The sequence below is a fragment of the Bubalus kerabau genome, chromosome 4 (assembly GCF_029407905.1).
Source record: "Bubalus kerabau isolate K-KA32 ecotype Philippines breed swamp buffalo chromosome 4, PCC_UOA_SB_1v2, whole genome shotgun sequence".
NCBI lineage: Eukaryota > Metazoa > Chordata > Mammalia > Artiodactyla > Bovidae > Bubalus > Bubalus kerabau.
The window spans coordinates 76,525,941-76,543,735 of NC_073627.1; the positions used below are offsets into that span (position 1 = coordinate 76,525,941).

The 17,795-nt window shown below is 46.6% G+C and overlaps 2 protein-coding genes across 2 annotated transcripts in view; both read right to left on the reverse strand.

Moving 5' to 3' along the window:
- Positions 1 to 1,875, reverse strand: part of SCARA3 (scavenger receptor class A member 3) — a 36,645-nt gene extending 34,770 nt beyond the window's left edge. Inside the window, exon 1 of the mRNA XM_055577797.1 lies at positions 1,607 to 1,875. Within this exon, the coding sequence (XP_055433772.1) occupies positions 1,607 to 1,613 (7 nt within the window). The 5' untranslated portion in view covers positions 1,614 to 1,875. The remainder of the gene's footprint in view (positions 1 to 1,606) is intronic.
- The window catches only part of ESCO2 (establishment of sister chromatid cohesion N-acetyltransferase 2), a 188,122-nt gene that overhangs the window by 163,716 nt on the left and 6,611 nt on the right, over positions 1 to 17,795 (reverse strand). The gene's annotated exons all lie outside the window — the stretch shown is intronic.

Genomic DNA, 17,795 nt, shown 5'->3' on the forward strand with positions numbered 1-17,795 from the left:
ATAACAGGAGACAGGTGAGGAAGGCCCCTCCCTATTGCTAAGGGAACTCCCTGGAGTTGGTGATAACCTGCTCGCATCATCCCAGGAAGCTCAAGACACGGTGAGGCTGCCAGGGAGCACAGACAGAGGGACCAGAGACCAGAGGGGAGGAAGAGGGATGTACGTATGAGCAAGCACACTGGCCTGCAGGGCAGGAGCTCTGGACCGTTCCCCCTGACTAGCTGTGAATCTTAAGCAAGTCCCTTCTCTGATCCACACACCCAGCAGTGTAATTTGCACGTTCCAGTGCAAAGTAAAAATGCTAAGCTCCCTTGTTTAAAAAATTATTAATAATTTCAAGACAGGGGACTTCCCTGGCGCTCCAGTGGTTAAGACTCTATGCTACCAATGCAGGGGGCATGGGTTCGATCCCTGGTCAGGGAACTAAGATCCCACATGCCAAAAAAATATTAAAATAATAATAATTTTAAGACAGCAACAGCAGACCATTGAACCTCATGATTGGCCCTGGGACCTTGGGGGACTGCACAGGTGATCCAACCATAAGGCCAATAATCCTACCTGCTTGGGCCTCAGTTTCCCCAACCACACAGCATGGAGGCTGTCATCAATCAGAGGTTTAGCCATGAAGCCTTTTCTTCACAGGAACCCTGAATCCTTCAATGGCAGACAAGGCTGCTTCATCAACACCCCACGAGAACATAGAGGAAAGCCCTGTGGATGACCCCCAAAAGCCCTTGGTCGTTTTAACATTCAGTAAGTGGAAGAGGTGTTAGGAGCAAAAGCATCTGCCCGGCTCCTATGGAAGGATTAGCATGAAGTAGGTGAGAGAGGAACCATCCTCAAAGTTTCCAGACTCACAGTATGACTCCAGAGCTGGCTTCTCCCTTAGCCTGAGAATGAGCATGAAGCCTAGATGTCCACTCTCCCTGGCCTCAAGAAAGCCAGGGTCCAGGGATGAACATCTGGGACCAGGTCTGCTTCTTGTTTCCATCCCAGGAACCAGCTGCAAGGACCACTGTGGTGATGCTCACTGGCCCAGAGAGAGCTCAGGCCTGGGCCACTGATCTTCCACCGCTGCTCTGTCTCCAGCAGGTCAGAGGTAGGTCAGACAGGGTTCAGAGGTTGGGAAGGGCAGGCCTGGGCTAAGAAACTCAGTCACAGCAGGTCTCTCCTGGGATTGAAACTCCCAGAGGAGGATCCCATGGGGTAAAAGGCTAGATGGGGGCTGCAGCAGACTGAGATGCGTGTGCTAGATGAAGTCCATATTCCTAGAAGCTTTGGGCTGTAGCATCTTTCCGTGCTGACTGGTTAAAGGGATCAAAAACTTCTCTGGTAATTACAATGGCTTTTCAGGCAAGAGCAATGACAGATGAGAACGTTCTCCATTCTCCCTCTCCTCTCCCCTTCCTCTGGACTTTAGGGCTCCATCCTGTCCTCCTAAGACTTTTCTCCAGACGATACGAAAGGAGTAGGGAAGCCCCTGCCATCCTTCCCGGAGGAGTCCTCCGGTCCTCAGCCCGCCCTCCGAGAGATGCCCACCGCACCCGGTCAGGGTGGAGGGCCCCAAGGGGGCTCGCCTCGGAGCTCCCGCGCGCGGGCTTACCTTTCATGGTCCCCGCTCCGAGGCCTCAGGCGGGCCCGGTCGGAGGCGGCTCGGCGGCCGTGCGACCCCGAGTGAAGCCTGCGGGTTCCCGGAGGGCACCGAACGATCGCCTCCCTACGCGCCGCCCGCGGGAGTGGGACTCGGTGCCGGAGTCGCGCCGGAGCCCCGGCTGCGGAGGCGGCGCGCCGAGGGGAGGGTCCGCGGGGTAGCCGGCTGGGGGCGCAGCGCCCGGCCGCCCATCCCGCCGCGCGCTTCCCGTGGAGGCAGGCGAGGCGTGGACTGCGGCCGCCCCCGGCCCCGCGCGCCCGCCCTCCCGCCGCCCGCCCGCCCTCGCGCCCTCCCTCCTCGTCACTGCTTGGGCCCCGGCCCAGATCAACTTCCTTGCTCTTTTCAAAACTGCCGCGGCCCGGCCTCTTTGTGCGGCCGAGGGTCCCCGCGCCCCGCCCGGCCCCCGGAACCCCAGCGCGGCGCGCAAGTTCCCGAGCCCAGCTCGGCCGCAGCTGCACTGGAGAGGGGGAGAGAGGAGACCCAGGGAAGGCCGCCTGGTGCCTGGGGGCTCTGGATTTTCGTCCTGGACCTTTTTTCCTCACCCATCTGAGGGGTAGAGGGACTTGAGAAGTTAGGATTCCCGGGTGCCAGCCCTAACACCCCACATTGTCTGGGACTGTCCCCCTTTAAGCTCTGAAAGTCCCGCATCCCGGAGAGCCCCTCAGTCCCGGCGGGGGCAGACCAGGAGGGTTGGTCACGCCAGCTCTGCCACTCTGGGTGAGTGACTTTGGGTGGCCATTCCATGTGGTTTTCTGCAAGAGAATACTGGGCCCTGAGCCCTCCCAACGTCTGTGATTTTGTTCCTGGAGGGGCCTCTGGTGTGAACAGTGATGATGTCTGAGGGTAATGGGCCAGGGGCAAGGAGCGGTGATCTCCCCAGAGTCCCTCCTCCGGGAGCCTCACAAGTCATCCTCTCTGATGGGACACTTACTGAGTACCAGCCATGGGCCAGGTCCTGCCCCAAACTCTGGGAGTGTGGGGAACATGCCACACCGTCCAGGTCTCCCTGTGGTTGTGTGGTGTGAGGAAAGATAACAGTTTAATAAATAAAGGTGCTGAGGTGTGAGGAACGTGGAGATGGGACAAGCACGGTGGTTGGATGGGGCAGGGGGAGACCCACTATAGGCTGCAGACCACCTGGCCTGCCCTTTTTCGTTGTCTCCATCTTCACACCTCCACGCCCACCCCCATTTGGCCCTTGGAGTAAAAAGTGCGTGTATGCTCAGTCGTGTCTGACTCTTTGCGACCCCATGGACTATAGCCTCCCAGGCTCCTCTGTCCATGGGATTCTCCAGGCAAGAATACTGGAGTGGGTTGCCATTTCCTCCTCCTGAGGTTGGAGTAAAGTAGGTCAGGCCAAAGGGGCAGGGAAACTTTCTCCTAAGCCTAGGAACTGAGAAGGGGCCAAGGACTGTCTATTTGCAACCCAGCCCCGCCCCCTCCACCATTCACAAATCTGAGCCAATCAGAAAGGGGGATGCTCAGCTCTCTCTAATCTCTTCCACTTCCCAAAGGCAAGTTTCAGTTCAGGCAGTGCATCCTCTCCATGATTTCAGCTGAACTTCACCATGACCTTGAGAAAGGGAGCCAAGAACCTGCTGCCCATTTTACAGGTGAAGTGACCGAGGTTCAGAGAGGGTTTTGCCTACCTAGTAGTAGTCATGATGTTCTCCTGGGGCTTTAAATCTGGATTCCAAGTCTGCCACATGAACCGCAGTCTTCTACACTACGGCATGGATCAGGAGAGCACTTTGTAAACACCAGGGAGATAGACACCCCAAAGGGTCCTTTAGGTGGTTTACCTGTATATTAATGAGTTTAATCCTCATAGCAGTCCTAGGAGATAAGTACTATGATGGTCCTCATTTCTCAGAGGATAGATATTGCATTAGGTCGCTCTAAGTGGAGATGTCAGGATCTGAACCCAGGGAAGCTGCTGAATCCAGCATCTTTGTCCTTTGCCCCAGGGTGCACCATCCTGCCCCTCACAGAAGCTACCCAAATATTTGTTAAAAGAAAGAACAGAAAAATGGCCCTTGGCTTTCTCCATGCTTTCTTTAGTTGGCTAGATCCAAGATGTCTGGTGAGAAAAGGTCCTAACTCTGTATGCAAGAGTGCCCTCTCCCACACTTCCTTGCCCCCTTGGGATCAGAGGGTGTATGTATCCTGTGGTGTTGCTACGGTAATGCAGAAGCAGCCTCAGAGAAATGAAACATGCCGGTGTGTGACTATAGATGGGGCCTGGCTGAGCAGAGCTGGACCCAGCCCTGAAGAGGTTCAGAGGATGAACTCCTGCTCCAAAAGGACTCTGGCAAGAGGAGTCCAGCACTGTGGAGCAGTAGGAAAGAGCTGGAGACCCACTGGCTAAAGTACCAGAGTAGTTCAGAGAGGGAAGGAGGGAGAAAGAGGTCAGATGTGCCTGAGCAGCAGCAGCATACATGATATCATATCAGGTTTGTCTTTCTCTATCTGACTTACTTAAGTAAAGATAATACTCTCTAGGTCCATTCATTGGTTGCTGCAAAAGGCGTTCTTTCATTTTTTATGTCTAAGTTATAAGATCAGCTTAACATCTCCTTCAATCATAGAGGCAATCAGTCCTGAATGTTCATTGGAAGGACTGAGGCTGAAACAGAAGCTCCAATACTTTGGCCACCTGATTTGAAAAACTGACTCATTAGAAAAGACCCTGATGCTGGGAAAGATTGAAGACAGGAGAAGAAGGGGATGACAGAGGATGAGAAGGTTGGATGGCATCACTGACTCGATGGACATGAGTTTGAGTAAGCTCCGGGAGTTGGTGATGGACAGGGAAGCCTGGCGTGCTGCAGTCCATGGGGTCGCAAAGAATCAGACACAACTGAGCGACTGAGCTGAATATCTCCTTAAGTCAGTCGTCTGTTGATGGGAACTTGGGTTGTTTCACCTCAGTTCTTGAGCAATGTTGTGATTTGCTTGGAATAAAGCCTTCCAGGGAGCTCCCCAAACACTTTCCTTTCTATTTTCTGCTTCAAGAAAAATCAAAAAAGAACAAAATCAAACAAACCAAAAAAATTCTTTCTCCTAAAACTCAATTCTCCACTAATGCCTTTGACCCCTTCCTCCCCTACCCACGCTCCTCTCAGCATTAGGATTTTGCTTCCACTTCTCCTTCTTAAAATAGAGCTTCAGCCCTCAGTGCTCACTGAAATTGCTCCCCTCCTTCTGGTTGCCAAATAGAATAGCCTTTTCAAAATCTTTTTCTTCTTCACCATTTTGTGGAATAACACTGTAGTAGTCAGGGTGCTTCAGGGACATGGAACCAACAGCTGGCATGCTGGAGACCCAGGGAAGAGTCGATGTTGCAGTCAAGTCCAAAGGCAGTCTGCTGGCAGAATTCCGTCATTTGTGGGAAAGGTCAGACTTTTTTCCTCTTGAAGCCTTCAACTGATTAAACAAGACCTGCCATGCAATCAAATTGCCAACATCCACTGGATCATGGAAAAAGTAAGAGAGTTCCAGAAAAACATCTATTTCTGCTTTATTGACTATGCCAAAGCCTTTGACTGTGTGGATCACAATACACTGTGGAAAATTCTTCAAGAGATGAGAATACCAGACCACCTGACCTGCCTCTTGAGAAATCTGTATGCAGGTCAGGAAGCAACAGTTAGAACTGGACATGGAACAACAGACTGGTTCCAAATAGGAAAAGGAGTTCGTCAAGGCTGTATATTGTCACCCTGCTTATTTAACTTCTATGCAGAGTACATCATGAGAAACACTGGACTGGAAGAAACACAAGCTGGAATCAAGATTGCCAGGAGAAATATCAAGAACCTCAGACATGCAGATGACATCACCCTTATGGCAGAAAGTGAAGAGGAACTCAAAAGCCTCTTGATGAAAGTGAAAGTGGAGAGTGAAAAAGTTGGCTTAGAGCTCAACATTCAGAAAACGAAGATCATGGCATCTGGTCCCATCACTTCATGGGAAGTAGATGGGGAAACAGTGGAAACAGTGTCAGACTTTATTTTTCTGGGCTCCAAAATCACTACAGATGGTGACTGCAGCCATGAAATGAAAAGATGCTTACTCCTTGGAAGGAAAGTTATGTCCAACCTAGGTAGCATATTCAAAAGCAGAGACATTACTTTGCCAACAAAGGTCCATCTAGTCAAGGCTATGGTTTTTCCTGTGGTCATGTATGTATGTGAGAGTTGGACTGTGAAGAAGGCTGAGCGCTGAAGGATTGATGCTTTTGAAGGATTGATGCTTTTGAGTGGTGTTGGAGAAGAGTCTTGAGAGTCCCTTGGACTGCAAGGAGATCCAACCAGTCGATTCTAAAGGAGATCAGTCCTGGGATTTCTTTGGAAGGAATGATGCTAAAGCTGAAACTCCAGTACTTTGGCCACCTCATGGGAAGAGTTGACTCATTGGAAAAGACTCTGATGCTGGGAGGGATTGGGGGCAGGAGGAGAAGGGGACACCAGAGGATGAGATGGCTGGATGGCATCACTGACTCGATGGACGTGAGTCTGAGTGAACTGCGGGAGTTGGTGATGGACAGGGAGGCCTGGGGTGCTGCGATTCATGGGGTCGCAAAGAGTCGCACACGACTGAGAGATTGAACTGAACTGAACTAACTGCCATGCAATAGATGGTATTCTGCTTGATTAATTGAAATGTTAATCTCATTTGAAGTACATTTTCACATCTAGAAGCAACTAGAATAATGACTGACTAAATATCTTGTATCACAGCCTGGCCAAGTTGACACAGAAAATTAACCATCACAAATCCTCACAAAGCAGCTCTTTCTTGAAATGCTCTTCTTCCCTAGTTTACTTACTTCCAGTTCTCCTTCTAAACTTCTTTGACTCCTTTTTCAATATACCAAATAGGAAAGGCTGTTTTCTGAATATAGACATTCCCTCTCCTTATATTAGTTGGTGTGAGTAACATTCCCTGATGTAACAACAACCTACTGTCTTAACAGGACAAAAATTTATTTCTCACATCACAATCTAGTGTGGGCTGGACACTTCCCTAGTGGTCCAGTGGCTGAGATTCCATGCTCCTGTTTGTTTGCCAAGAAAGTCCCTTACAACGGTACCACCCACACTGCACAGTAGCAAAATATTCTTGAAAAGATGAGAGGGTTAATCCAGTTAATTTCAGAACAGGGTTCAAGCAACATTGGTCATAAAGGAAAATGTAAAACCCATTTTCCTACTGGCCTCCATTTAAAGTAATAAACAAAATTCCTGGAGGAGGGTGGATGGGAATCTATCAACATTCTTGAGTGAAGACTTGTCTAGAGAAGCATTACTCTATCACGTTACCATTCCATTGAGGATAAGGCCTAATCTATCTATCCATTTCTGTTTATCATCTATCTATCATGTGAAAGTGAAAGTTGCTCAGTTCTGTCTGACTCTTTGTGACCCCATGGACTACACAGTCCATGGAGTTCTCCAGGCCAGAATACTGGAGAGGGTAGATTTTCCCTTCTCTAGGGAATCTTTCCAACCCAGGGGTCAAACCCAGCTCTCCTGCATTGCAGGCAGATTCTTTACCAGCTGAGCTACCAGGGAAGCCCTTTTGTCTATTATATCTATCATCTATCACCTCTCTATGCTACATGTGCTGTGCTTATTCACTAAGTGTTGTCTGACTCTTTTGTGACTCCATGGACTATAACCGACCAGGATCCTTTGTCCGTGGGATTCTCCAGGCAAGAATACTGGAGTGAGTTACTGAGAGAGTCATTTCCTAGGGAGGTTGATAAGAGGTCTAGGGGTCCCCAAGGAGAGAGGGGTCTGGAATTCTCAAGGAGGAAGAAAGGACAAACTTTTTTTTCCTCTACATGACACAGGTTCATGACACTGTACAGGAGACAGGGATCAAGACCATCCCCCTGGAAAAGAAATGCAAAAAAGCAAAATGGCTGTCTGAGGAGGCCTTACAAATACCTGTGAAAAGAAGAGAAGTGAAAAGCAAAGGAGAAAAGGAAAGATATAAGCATCTGAATGCAGAGTTCCAAAGAATAGCAAGGAGAGATAAGAAAGCTTTCCTCAGCGATCAATGCAAAGAAATAGAGGAAAACAACAGAATAGGAAAGACTAGAGATCTCTTCAAGAAAATTAGAGATACGAAGGGAACATTTCATGCAAAGATGGGCTTGATAAAGGACAGAAATGGCATGGACCTAGCAGAAGCAGAAGATGTTAAGAAGAGGTGGCAAGAATACACAGAAGAACAGTACAAAAAAAGATCTTCATGACCTAGATAATCACAATGGTGTGATCACTGACCTAGAGCCAGACATCCTGGAATGTGAAGTCAAGTGGGCCTTAGAAAGCATCACTACAAACAAAGCTAGTGGAGGTGATGGAATTCCAGTTGAGCTATTCCAAATCCTGAAAGATGATGCTGTGAAAGTGCTGCACTCAATATGCCAGCAAATTTGGAAAACTCAGCAGTGGCCACAGGACTGGAAAAGGTCAGTTTTCACTCCAATCCCAAAGAAAGGCAATGCCAAAGAATGCTCAAACTACTGCACAATTGCACTCATCTCACACGCTAGCAAAGTGATGCCCAAAATTCTCCAAGCCAGGCTTCAGCAATATGTGAACTGTGAACTTCCAGATGTTCAAGCTGGTTTTAGAAAAGGCAGAGGAACCAGAGATCAAATTGCCAACATCCACTGGATCATCAAAAAAGCAAGAGAGATCCAGAAAAACATCTATTTCTGCTTTATTGACTATGCCAAAGCCTTTGACTGTGTGGATCACAATAAACTGTGGAAAATTCTTCAAGAGATGGGAATACCAGACCACCTGACCTGCCTCTTGAGAAACCTATATGCAGGTCAGGAAGCAACAGTTAGAACTGGACATGGAACAACAGACTGGTTCCAAATAGGAAAAGGAGTACGTCAAGGCTGTATATTGTCACTCTGCTTATTTAGCTTCTATGCAGAGTACATCATGAGAAACACTGGACTGGAAGAAACACAAGCTGGAATCAAGATTGCCAGGAGAAATATCAAGAACCTCAGATATGCAGATGACACCACCCTTACGTCAGAAAGTGAAGAGGAACTAAAATCCTGTTGATGAAAGTGAAAGGGGAGAGTGAAAAAGTTGGCTTAAAGCTCAACATTCAGAAAACGAAGATCATGGCATCTGGTCCCATCACTTCATGGGAAGTAGATGGGGAAACAGTGGAAACAGTGTCAGACTTTATTTTGGGGGGCTCCAAAATCACTACAGATGGTGACTGCAGCCATGAAATTAAAAGATGCTTACTCCTTGGAAGGAACGTCATGACCAACGTAGATAGCATATTCAAAAGCAGAGACATTACTTTGCCAACAATGGTTCGTCTAGTCAAGGCTGTGGTTTTTCCTGTGGTCATGTATGTATGTGAGAGTTGGACTGTGAAGAAGGCTGAGCGCCGAAGAACTGATGCTTTTGAACTGTGGTGTTGGAGAAGACTCCTGAGAGTCCCTTGGACTGCAAGGAGATCCAACCAGCCCATCCTGAAGGAGATCAGCCCTGGGATTTCTTTGGAAGGAATGATGCTAAAGCTGAAAGTCCAGTACTTTGGCCACCTCATGCGAAGAGTTGACTCACTGGAAAAGACTCTGATGCTGGGAGGGATTGGGGGCAGGAGGAGAAGGGGACAACAGAGGATGAGATGGCTGGATGGCATCATTGATTTGATGGACGTGAGTCTGGGTGAACTCTGGGAGTTGGTGATGGACAGGGAGGCCTGGCGTGCTGCGATTCATGGGGTTGCAAAGAGTTGGACATGACTGAGCGACTGAACTGAAATTATCCCATACCTATGACTTTAAAACAATTGAGAGGATTTGGGGGAGTTACAGGCTACTGTCCCATTTGGATTCCAGATAATGGGGAACTTTCCCAGACTTTATATAAACTTACAGCTGAAACTCAGCAGGCCCAAACCGACAAACTGGTTTGGTCTCCAGATACTCAAAAGGCTTTTAAGGTTCTTCAGATTGCTCTCCTGCAAGCTCCCACTCTGAGCTTACCCACAGGGTCAGAATTTAATTTGTTTGTCACTGAAAGATAAGGTATGGCCTTGGGAGTTTTGATACAACTCCGAGGGCCTCAACTGCAACCTATTGCTTATCTAAGAAGAGAATTAGTTGTAATTTCACGTGGGTGGCCCTACTGCTTAAGAGTAATTGGGGCAGCGGCTTTATTAGCACCTGAAGCTTTAAAAATATTTAATGGATAAAACCTTACTGTACTGACTTCCTATGATGTGAGCGGAATCTTAAATTCTAAGGTTAATATTTGGATGGCAGACAGTAGGCTTCTTAAATATCAGTTGTTGTTGTTAGAAGGACCAGTAACTAAGCTTAAAGTTTGTGGAAATTTAAATCCTGCCACTTTCCTTCCTGAGAAGGAAAATGAAACATCTGATCACGATTGTTCCCAATTTCTAACTTTAAACTATGCAGCTTGGGAAGGTCTAATGGATACCCCATTAGACAATCCTGACATGGAAATATTTACAGATGGCAGTGCTTTTGTTCAGGATGGAAAGCATAAAGCAGGTTATGCCGTGGTGACTGCTGAACAGATTTTAGAAGCAAAATCTCTCCCCCAGGGAACCAGTGCTCAGTTAGCAGAGCTTGTGGCCCTGACCCGAGCTCTAGAGTTAAGAAAAGGGCAGTGGGTAAGTATCTACACAGATTCTAAGTATGTTTATTTGACTTTACATGCTCATGCTACAATATGGAAAGAAAGACAGTTTAGAACAACAACAGGAGAACCTATTACACATTTCAGAGAGATCGAGAAACTTTTAACTGCTATATATTGTCCTAAAGCAGTAGCAGTTGTGCATTGCAAAGGGCACAGCAGGGTTGGGAGTAAAGTAGCCGAAGGTAATCAGTTGGCTGACTGTCAAGCCAGAAAAGTGGCACTTTACGAAACCCCTTCACTGCAGACGCCTTTGATCTGGACAGGTCCTGTGGAAGAGGGAAAACCACAGTATATTGAGGACGAATTAGAAAAATACGTGAAAAGAGGAGCAAAGATTACTGACAAAGGGTGGTCACAGTCCGAGGATGGACGACTAATAATTCCTGAAAATGCTCAGTGGAAAATTCTTAAAGGTTTACACCAGAGTTTTCATTTGGGTGCAGAGAGTACTTACCCGATGGCTTCTCGTTTGTTTGAAGGTAAAAATGTAATGAAAACTTTAAAGAACATTATCAAAAGGTGTGAGGTTTGTCAGAAAAATAACCCAAAGACTGAAAAGCTAGCAAAATCTGGATTACAACTAAGTGGAAAGTATCCTGCAGAGGACTGGGAAATTGATTTTACTCATATGCCGAAAGCTAATGGGTATTCTTGCTGACAAGTCTGGGTGGATACTTTTACTGGATGGATTGAGGCTTTTCCCTGTCGTAGTGAACAGGCTAAGGAGGTTATAAAGATTTTAATCCATGAAATTATCCCCAGGTTTGGGCTGCCACGGAGCCTTCAGAATGACAGTGACTCCGCCTTTAAAGCTGCTGTAACTCGGGAGGTGCTCTTTCTGCCCCCTTCTGATGCCTATGTCAGAAGCTTTCTCTATGTCCTTTATGCTTTAATAAAACTTTATTACACTAAAACTCTGAGCGATCAAGTCTCGTCTCTGGCCCCAGATTGAATTCTTCTCCTCCAGAGGCCAAGAATCCCAGCATCTTTTCGTGGTTCAGCAACAACCTTTCATTACCATTCCCTTCTCCAGGGGGTTTCTCAACCCAAGGATCAAACCCGTGTCTCTTATGTCTCCTGCATTGGCAGGCAGTTTCTTTACCTCTAGCGCCACCTTGAAGTCCATCATCTCTCTATGTCTATTTATTTATTTATTTTCTGTTTATCATCTATTGTATCTATCATCTATATTACCTGTCTCCAATTCTATATCTATCTATTAATATCTATCTGATATTTATCTATCTATATCTAACTATACCCAATCTATACCATGCAATATTTGGGCATGTAATACATAATAGACATCTACCTAATGATTTTTATTTTTATTGAAGTATAGTTGACTTTATATTTAAGTCAATAATATTAGCTTCAGGTGTATAACATGGTGATACAGTATTTTTTACTGTCTATATTTTAGTAAGCAGAAGACATTCTTAAGCAAGACAGAAGACCTAGAAACTATAAAGGAAAGATAAGGAAATTTCACTACAAAAAAATGTAAAGAACCTCCCTTATGAAAGGTAAAAGACATGAGAGCTTGGTAAAAACATCTGCAATACACAGAGGATGACATCATTTATTTAAAGAGCTCCTATACATTGTTAGAAAAAGGGGTGCACTGTAAATCAACTATACTTCAACTTAAAAAAGGATGCCTAGCCCAACAAAACAAACAAAAAATATGAATAAGCAAGTCACAGAAAAGGAAACTTTATTTTAAAAGGAATAGCTGGAAACAATGAACACACAAAGAGAGTAAGAGAGCAAAATGTCAGTTTCACCCACCAGAGTGGCAAATGTTCAAAAGGATGACTGCATCCAGACTGATGGTCACGAGGGAATTGGGTTTTCTCAGAGACAGTGAGAGTTGCTGCTACCACCAGCCTGTATATGTTAACATTAAGATGACACATTCTCTTTTACCCTACAGTCCCAATTTCAGAATCTCTTATACCAATGAAGGATTAACAGTGAAGACAGTTTAAGTAATATTTGCCTATGTATAGGTCCATGATCAGAGAAGGCAATGGCACCCCACTCCAGTACTCTTGCCTGGAAAATCCCATGGGCCGAGGAGCCTGGTGGGCTGCAGTCCATGGGGTCGCTAAGAGTTGGACACAACTGAGTGACTTCACTTTGACTTTTCACTTTCATGCATTGGAGAAGGAAATGGCAACCCACTCCAGTGTTCTTGCCTAGAGAATCCTAGGGACAGGGGAGCCTGGTGGGCTGCCGTCTCTGGGGTCGCACAGAGTCGGACATGAATGAGGTGACTTAGCAGCAGCAGCAGGTCCATGATAAGCAACTCAAGAGAGACTAGCATCAGATCTTTTCCCAAAGAGATCCTATTTGGGAAAATAAGGGAAACACAGTGGATGGAGCCGAATTTTCCAGACTTAGGGAAGCCCTGAAAGCAGCATCAGCTCTAGGCTGATTTTATCACTTATGATTTTATTACCCATTATTTTTTTTATGACTGAATACACCCAAATTATAATTGGAGCCTGGAGGGTGACTCTTAATTATAGGCCATGGAGTATTTACTGCTTTCATCCTTTTATAGCTTGCTCCACTTACATCAGCGGTAGTTAAGCTGCTGGCACAGAGCTGGACCATGATGGTGGTGGTGGGGTGGGTGCATAACAAAGATACCACCGAACAGGGGACAAATGGTAGGTAAAGCAGAAAGAGATGAACAGCTAAACGTAAAGTTCTTTACTTTCTTCCTGCCTTCTCCCCATGGTTCCCCCACTCCAAGAAAAAAAATCAAGCCCCAAACCCCAAACCCAACCGCCTAAGTCTGTAATGGGAGAAAAATGACTAAACAGCAGCGTCTGCCAAAAAAAGATCAATTCTATATGAATCAGCCAAGTGACTCAGCAGCTGAATAAAAGCTTATCTTGAGTGTTTGTGCAAGAGAGCAGGTAGTCCTGCTCTGGCCTGTGGTCAGTCCTCACCTGTATTGGCAGGCCCAGAGCTCAAGAGAGGCAAGGTGCAGAAGGCCAAAGGGTTGGGGAAGAATTTGCAAACAGTGACAGAGCAGGCAGTGACAAGCCTGGGAAATGCTGGGAGAAATGAAATAGCCCTTGAAATAGCCCTTCAAAGAGCCGAAGGGCTACTAGCAGTGGGGAGATGGATTGGGTTTTCTCTGTGTGTCTCCAGATGACAGACCTGGGTCTGAGATTGTCCCTTCCAGGAGCCCGACTCTGACTTCAACAAGCTGTACAGACAACTAACTCTGTGGACAGTTTTCTAGATGATTTCATGCATGGAGGTAATGAGTGCTCAGTTATTAGGGGCATCCAAACAGAGGCCAGGGTGACCACCTGATGGGAACGTGGCAGTGGGGTGGTAGTTGGGGGCAGTTGAGAATCAAGTAGTGGAATCTAAAAAAAAAAGGTATAAGGGGACTTCCCTGAAGGTCTGGTGGTTAAGACTTTGCCTTCCAATGTAGGGGGTAAAGGTTCAATCCCTGGTTGGGGACCTAAGACGCCATATGAGTTGTGGCCAAAACTCAAAACATAAAAGCAATATGGTAACACATTCAGTTAAAAAAAAACTATAAAATAAATATAAAAAGTATAAATGAATGCATTTACAAAACAGAAACTGAAATACAGATGTAGAAAACAAACTTACAGCTGCCAAGAGGTAAGGGAAGGGGAGGGATCAAAATTGGGAGACTGGGATTGACATATACACAGCATTATATATAAACTCGGTAACTAATAAGGACCCACTGTATAGCACAAGGAGCTCTGTTCAATAGTCAGTAATGACCTATATGGGTAAAGAATGTAAAAGAGTGGATGAAGTCAAGTGGGCCTTAGAAAGCATCACTACGAACAAAGCTAGTGGAGGTGATGGAATTCCAGTTGAGCTATTCCAAATCCTGAAAGATGATGCTGTGAAAGTGCTGCACTCAATATGCCAGCAAATCTGGAAAACTCAGCAGTGGCCACAGGACTGGAAAAGGTCAGTTTTCATTCCAATCCCAAAGAAAGGCAATGCCAAAGAATACTCAAACTACCGCACAATTGCACTCATCTCACACTCTAGTAAAGTAATGCTCAAAATTCTCCTAGCCAGGCTTCAGCAATATGTGAACCGTGAACTTCCTGATGTTCAAGCTGGTTTTAGAAAAGGCAGAGGAACCAGAGATCAAATTGCCAACATCTGCTGGATCATGGAAAAAGCAAGAGAGTTCCAGAAAAACATCTATTTCTGCTTTATTGACTATGCCAAAGCCTTTGACTGTGTGGATCACAAGAAACTGTGGACAATTCTGAAAGAGATGGGAATACCAGACCACCTGATCTGCCTCTTGAGAAATTTGTATGCAGGTCAGGAAGCAACAGTTAGAACTGGACATGGAACAACAGACTGGTTCCAAATAGGAAAAGGAGTACATCAAGGCTGTATATTGTCACCCTGTTTATTTAACTTATATGCAGAATATATCATGAGAAACGCTGGACTGGAAGAAACACAAGCTGGAATCAAGATTGCTGGGAGAAATATCAAGAACCTCAGATATGCAGATGACACCACCCTTATGGCAGAAAGTGAAGAGGAACTCAAAAGCCTCTTGATGAAAGTGAAAGTGGAGAGTGAAAAAGTTGGCTTAAAACTCAACATTCAGAAAACGAAGATCATGGCATCCGGTCCCACCACTTCATGGGAAGTAGATGGGGAAACAGTGGAAACAGTGTCAGACTTTATTTTTCTGGGCTCCAAAATCACTACAGATGGTGACTGCAGCCATGAAATTAAAAGACGCTTACTCCTTGGAAGGAAAGTTATGACCAACCTAGATAGCATATTCAAAAGCAGAGACATTACTTTGCCAACAAAGGTCCGTCTAGTCAAGGCTATGGTTTTTCCTGTGGTCATGTATGGATGTGAGAGTTGGACTGTGAAGAAGGCTGAGGGCCAAAGAATTGATGCTTTTGGAGAAGACTCTTGAGAGTCCCTTGGACTGCAAGGAGATCCAACCAGTCCATTCTGAAGGAGATCAGCCCTGGGATTTCTTTGGAAGGAATGATGCTAAAGCTGAAACTCCAGTACTTTGGCCACCTCATGCAAAGAGTTGACTCACTGGAAAAGACTCTGATGCTGGGAGGGATTGGGGGCAGGAGGAGAAGGGGACGACAGAGGATGAGATGGCTGGATGGCATCACTGACTTGATGGATGTGAGTCTGAGTGAACTCCGGGAGATGTTGATGGACAGGGAGGCCTGGGGTGCTGCGATTTAACCACCCTTAAGCCCCTAGACCTTTTTCTTAGGGCTCAAACATTCATGGGGTCGCAAAGAGTTGGACATGACCGAGCGACTGATCTGATCTGATAACTGATTCACTTTGCTGTATACCTGAAACTAACACAACATTATAAAAAAGCTACTACGTGTCAATAAAAGTTAAAAAGAAAGAGTCAACTACTGGGTGAGGGCTGCACCGATTGGTCTCCGTGATCTATTTAGACTATTTAAAATCTAGTTGATGCATTTACGGTGCACTTTTCCCCTTGAAGTTTCATCTTCTAAGCCTTGTGTGCTTAGTGGCAAGCTCGAGTCATCAAGTAATTGCTCCCAGAGGACCACAGTTGAGGCTGTGAATCATGTTATTTTCTCCCAATCCCTTCTTCTCCTCCCTCCCCCTGCTTCAGCTGACTAAGGCAGATATCCTTGTCTTGTCCTCCAAAGTCTGATTTTAAAAAATATATAATTATTACAGATTTGTGCCTAATGTACCAGATGCTGGGGAGTCACAGAACAGAAAAGTTACAAGGAGGGAACTCAAAGAGAATCCATCTGTCCTGGGGGCATTGATAGGATGCTAAAGAGGTGGCAGTCTCCATAGAAAATGTAGCTGTTACTGATAATTAGACTTTTTCAGGAAGATAAAGTGAAGCCTCAGAGGAGAAATACTGTTGCAAATTCTGGTTGGATTTTTTTTTTTTTCTTCCTTCTGGGCTGATGATCTTCTCACACTTGGCATTGCTCCTGGTGAGATTGAAGGGGACCTCAGAGATGATACATTCCAGATTCCTCATTGTCCAAACGGAAGAAACTTGAGAACTGAGGAGCCAGGATGGGGTGTGGGGGTTAAAATCTTCGAGCTGGCCAAGGTCACCCAGATCCTCAGGATGGAGCTGAGAGCTCCGTCAGAATTTTTTGCTACATCTCTCCCCACTCCCGCCCCGGCATACACTTTCTCCCTGTTTTTCACTTGCCTAGAAGCCTGGAAAATCCCATGGACGGAGGAGCCTTGGTAGGCTGCAGTCCATGGGGTCGCGAAGAGTGGGACACGACTGAGCGACTTCACTTTCACTTTTCACTTTCATGCATTGGAGAAGGAAATGGCAACCCACTCCAGTGTTCTTGCCTGGAGAATCCCCGGACGGGGGAGCCTTGTGGGCTGCCATCTATGGGGTCGCACAGAGTCGGACACGACTGAAGCGACGCAGCAGCAGCAGCAGAAGCTCCCTCTGTGTTCCTTCCCGAAAACGGTGGGGTCCTAGTTGCCCCGGACCTTGGGCAACCAGGGACTGGGTCTGAAGGTGTATGTTGAAAGCTGTGAGCAGGAAAACTCAGCCCCTTGCCATACGACTCTCCTCTGTGCCCCTGATCTTGTCGGTTTTCAGTTGGCAAGTGAACCAAACTGTCCCCACCTGTCCTGCACACCCATCTTCCCCCAGCCAGGGCGAAAACCACCCTTAAGCCCCTAGACCTTTTTCTTAGGGCTCAAACATCCTGAATCAGAGTTCCTGACTCTGTTTTTTCCCCAGGAAGTATTAATCGCTATGCCTGTGGGGCTTCTGGGTCGGTCCCCTCCCTGCCAGGGGTGGCAAAAGGGCTCCCACCCCTCAGCCCCATCAAAGCCCCCTGCCACAGGGAGTCTGTTGGCAAGCTTCCTCCTGCCAGCAGAGGGAACTTGGGGCTGGTGGAGATGAAGGAAGGCCTTTGCAAATAGGATCAGCAGCATAATTTGTGAGGCCCTGGGCACAAGGAAAACGCAGGGCCCCTTGTTCAAAAACAATTGAGAATTTCAAGACTTGGACAGTAGCTCATCAAATAATGCACGGGGCATCAGGGTCCCATGTTCATGAAGCCCACCTGGTTTGGCTGAGTCTCAAGTGGATGGGGACAACATTTAGTTAAGGTCCAGGAATCAAAGACTCAGGGAGGCCTTATGATTTCCCAAACGGATGCTCTGTTCATTCCTAAGAACCTGTTTCTGTTCCTGCAGCCTAGCAGGTCTGCCATGGGATCACCAGGTCACTGTAGTGGTTTGGGAAGCGGTTATTTCACACTTTCTGTGTTCCTTCTCTATCACAACATCCCTCTCCATTACAACCCCGTTATTTCTGATGCTTTTAAATGGAGCCGGAGGAGTGGCGCACGTGA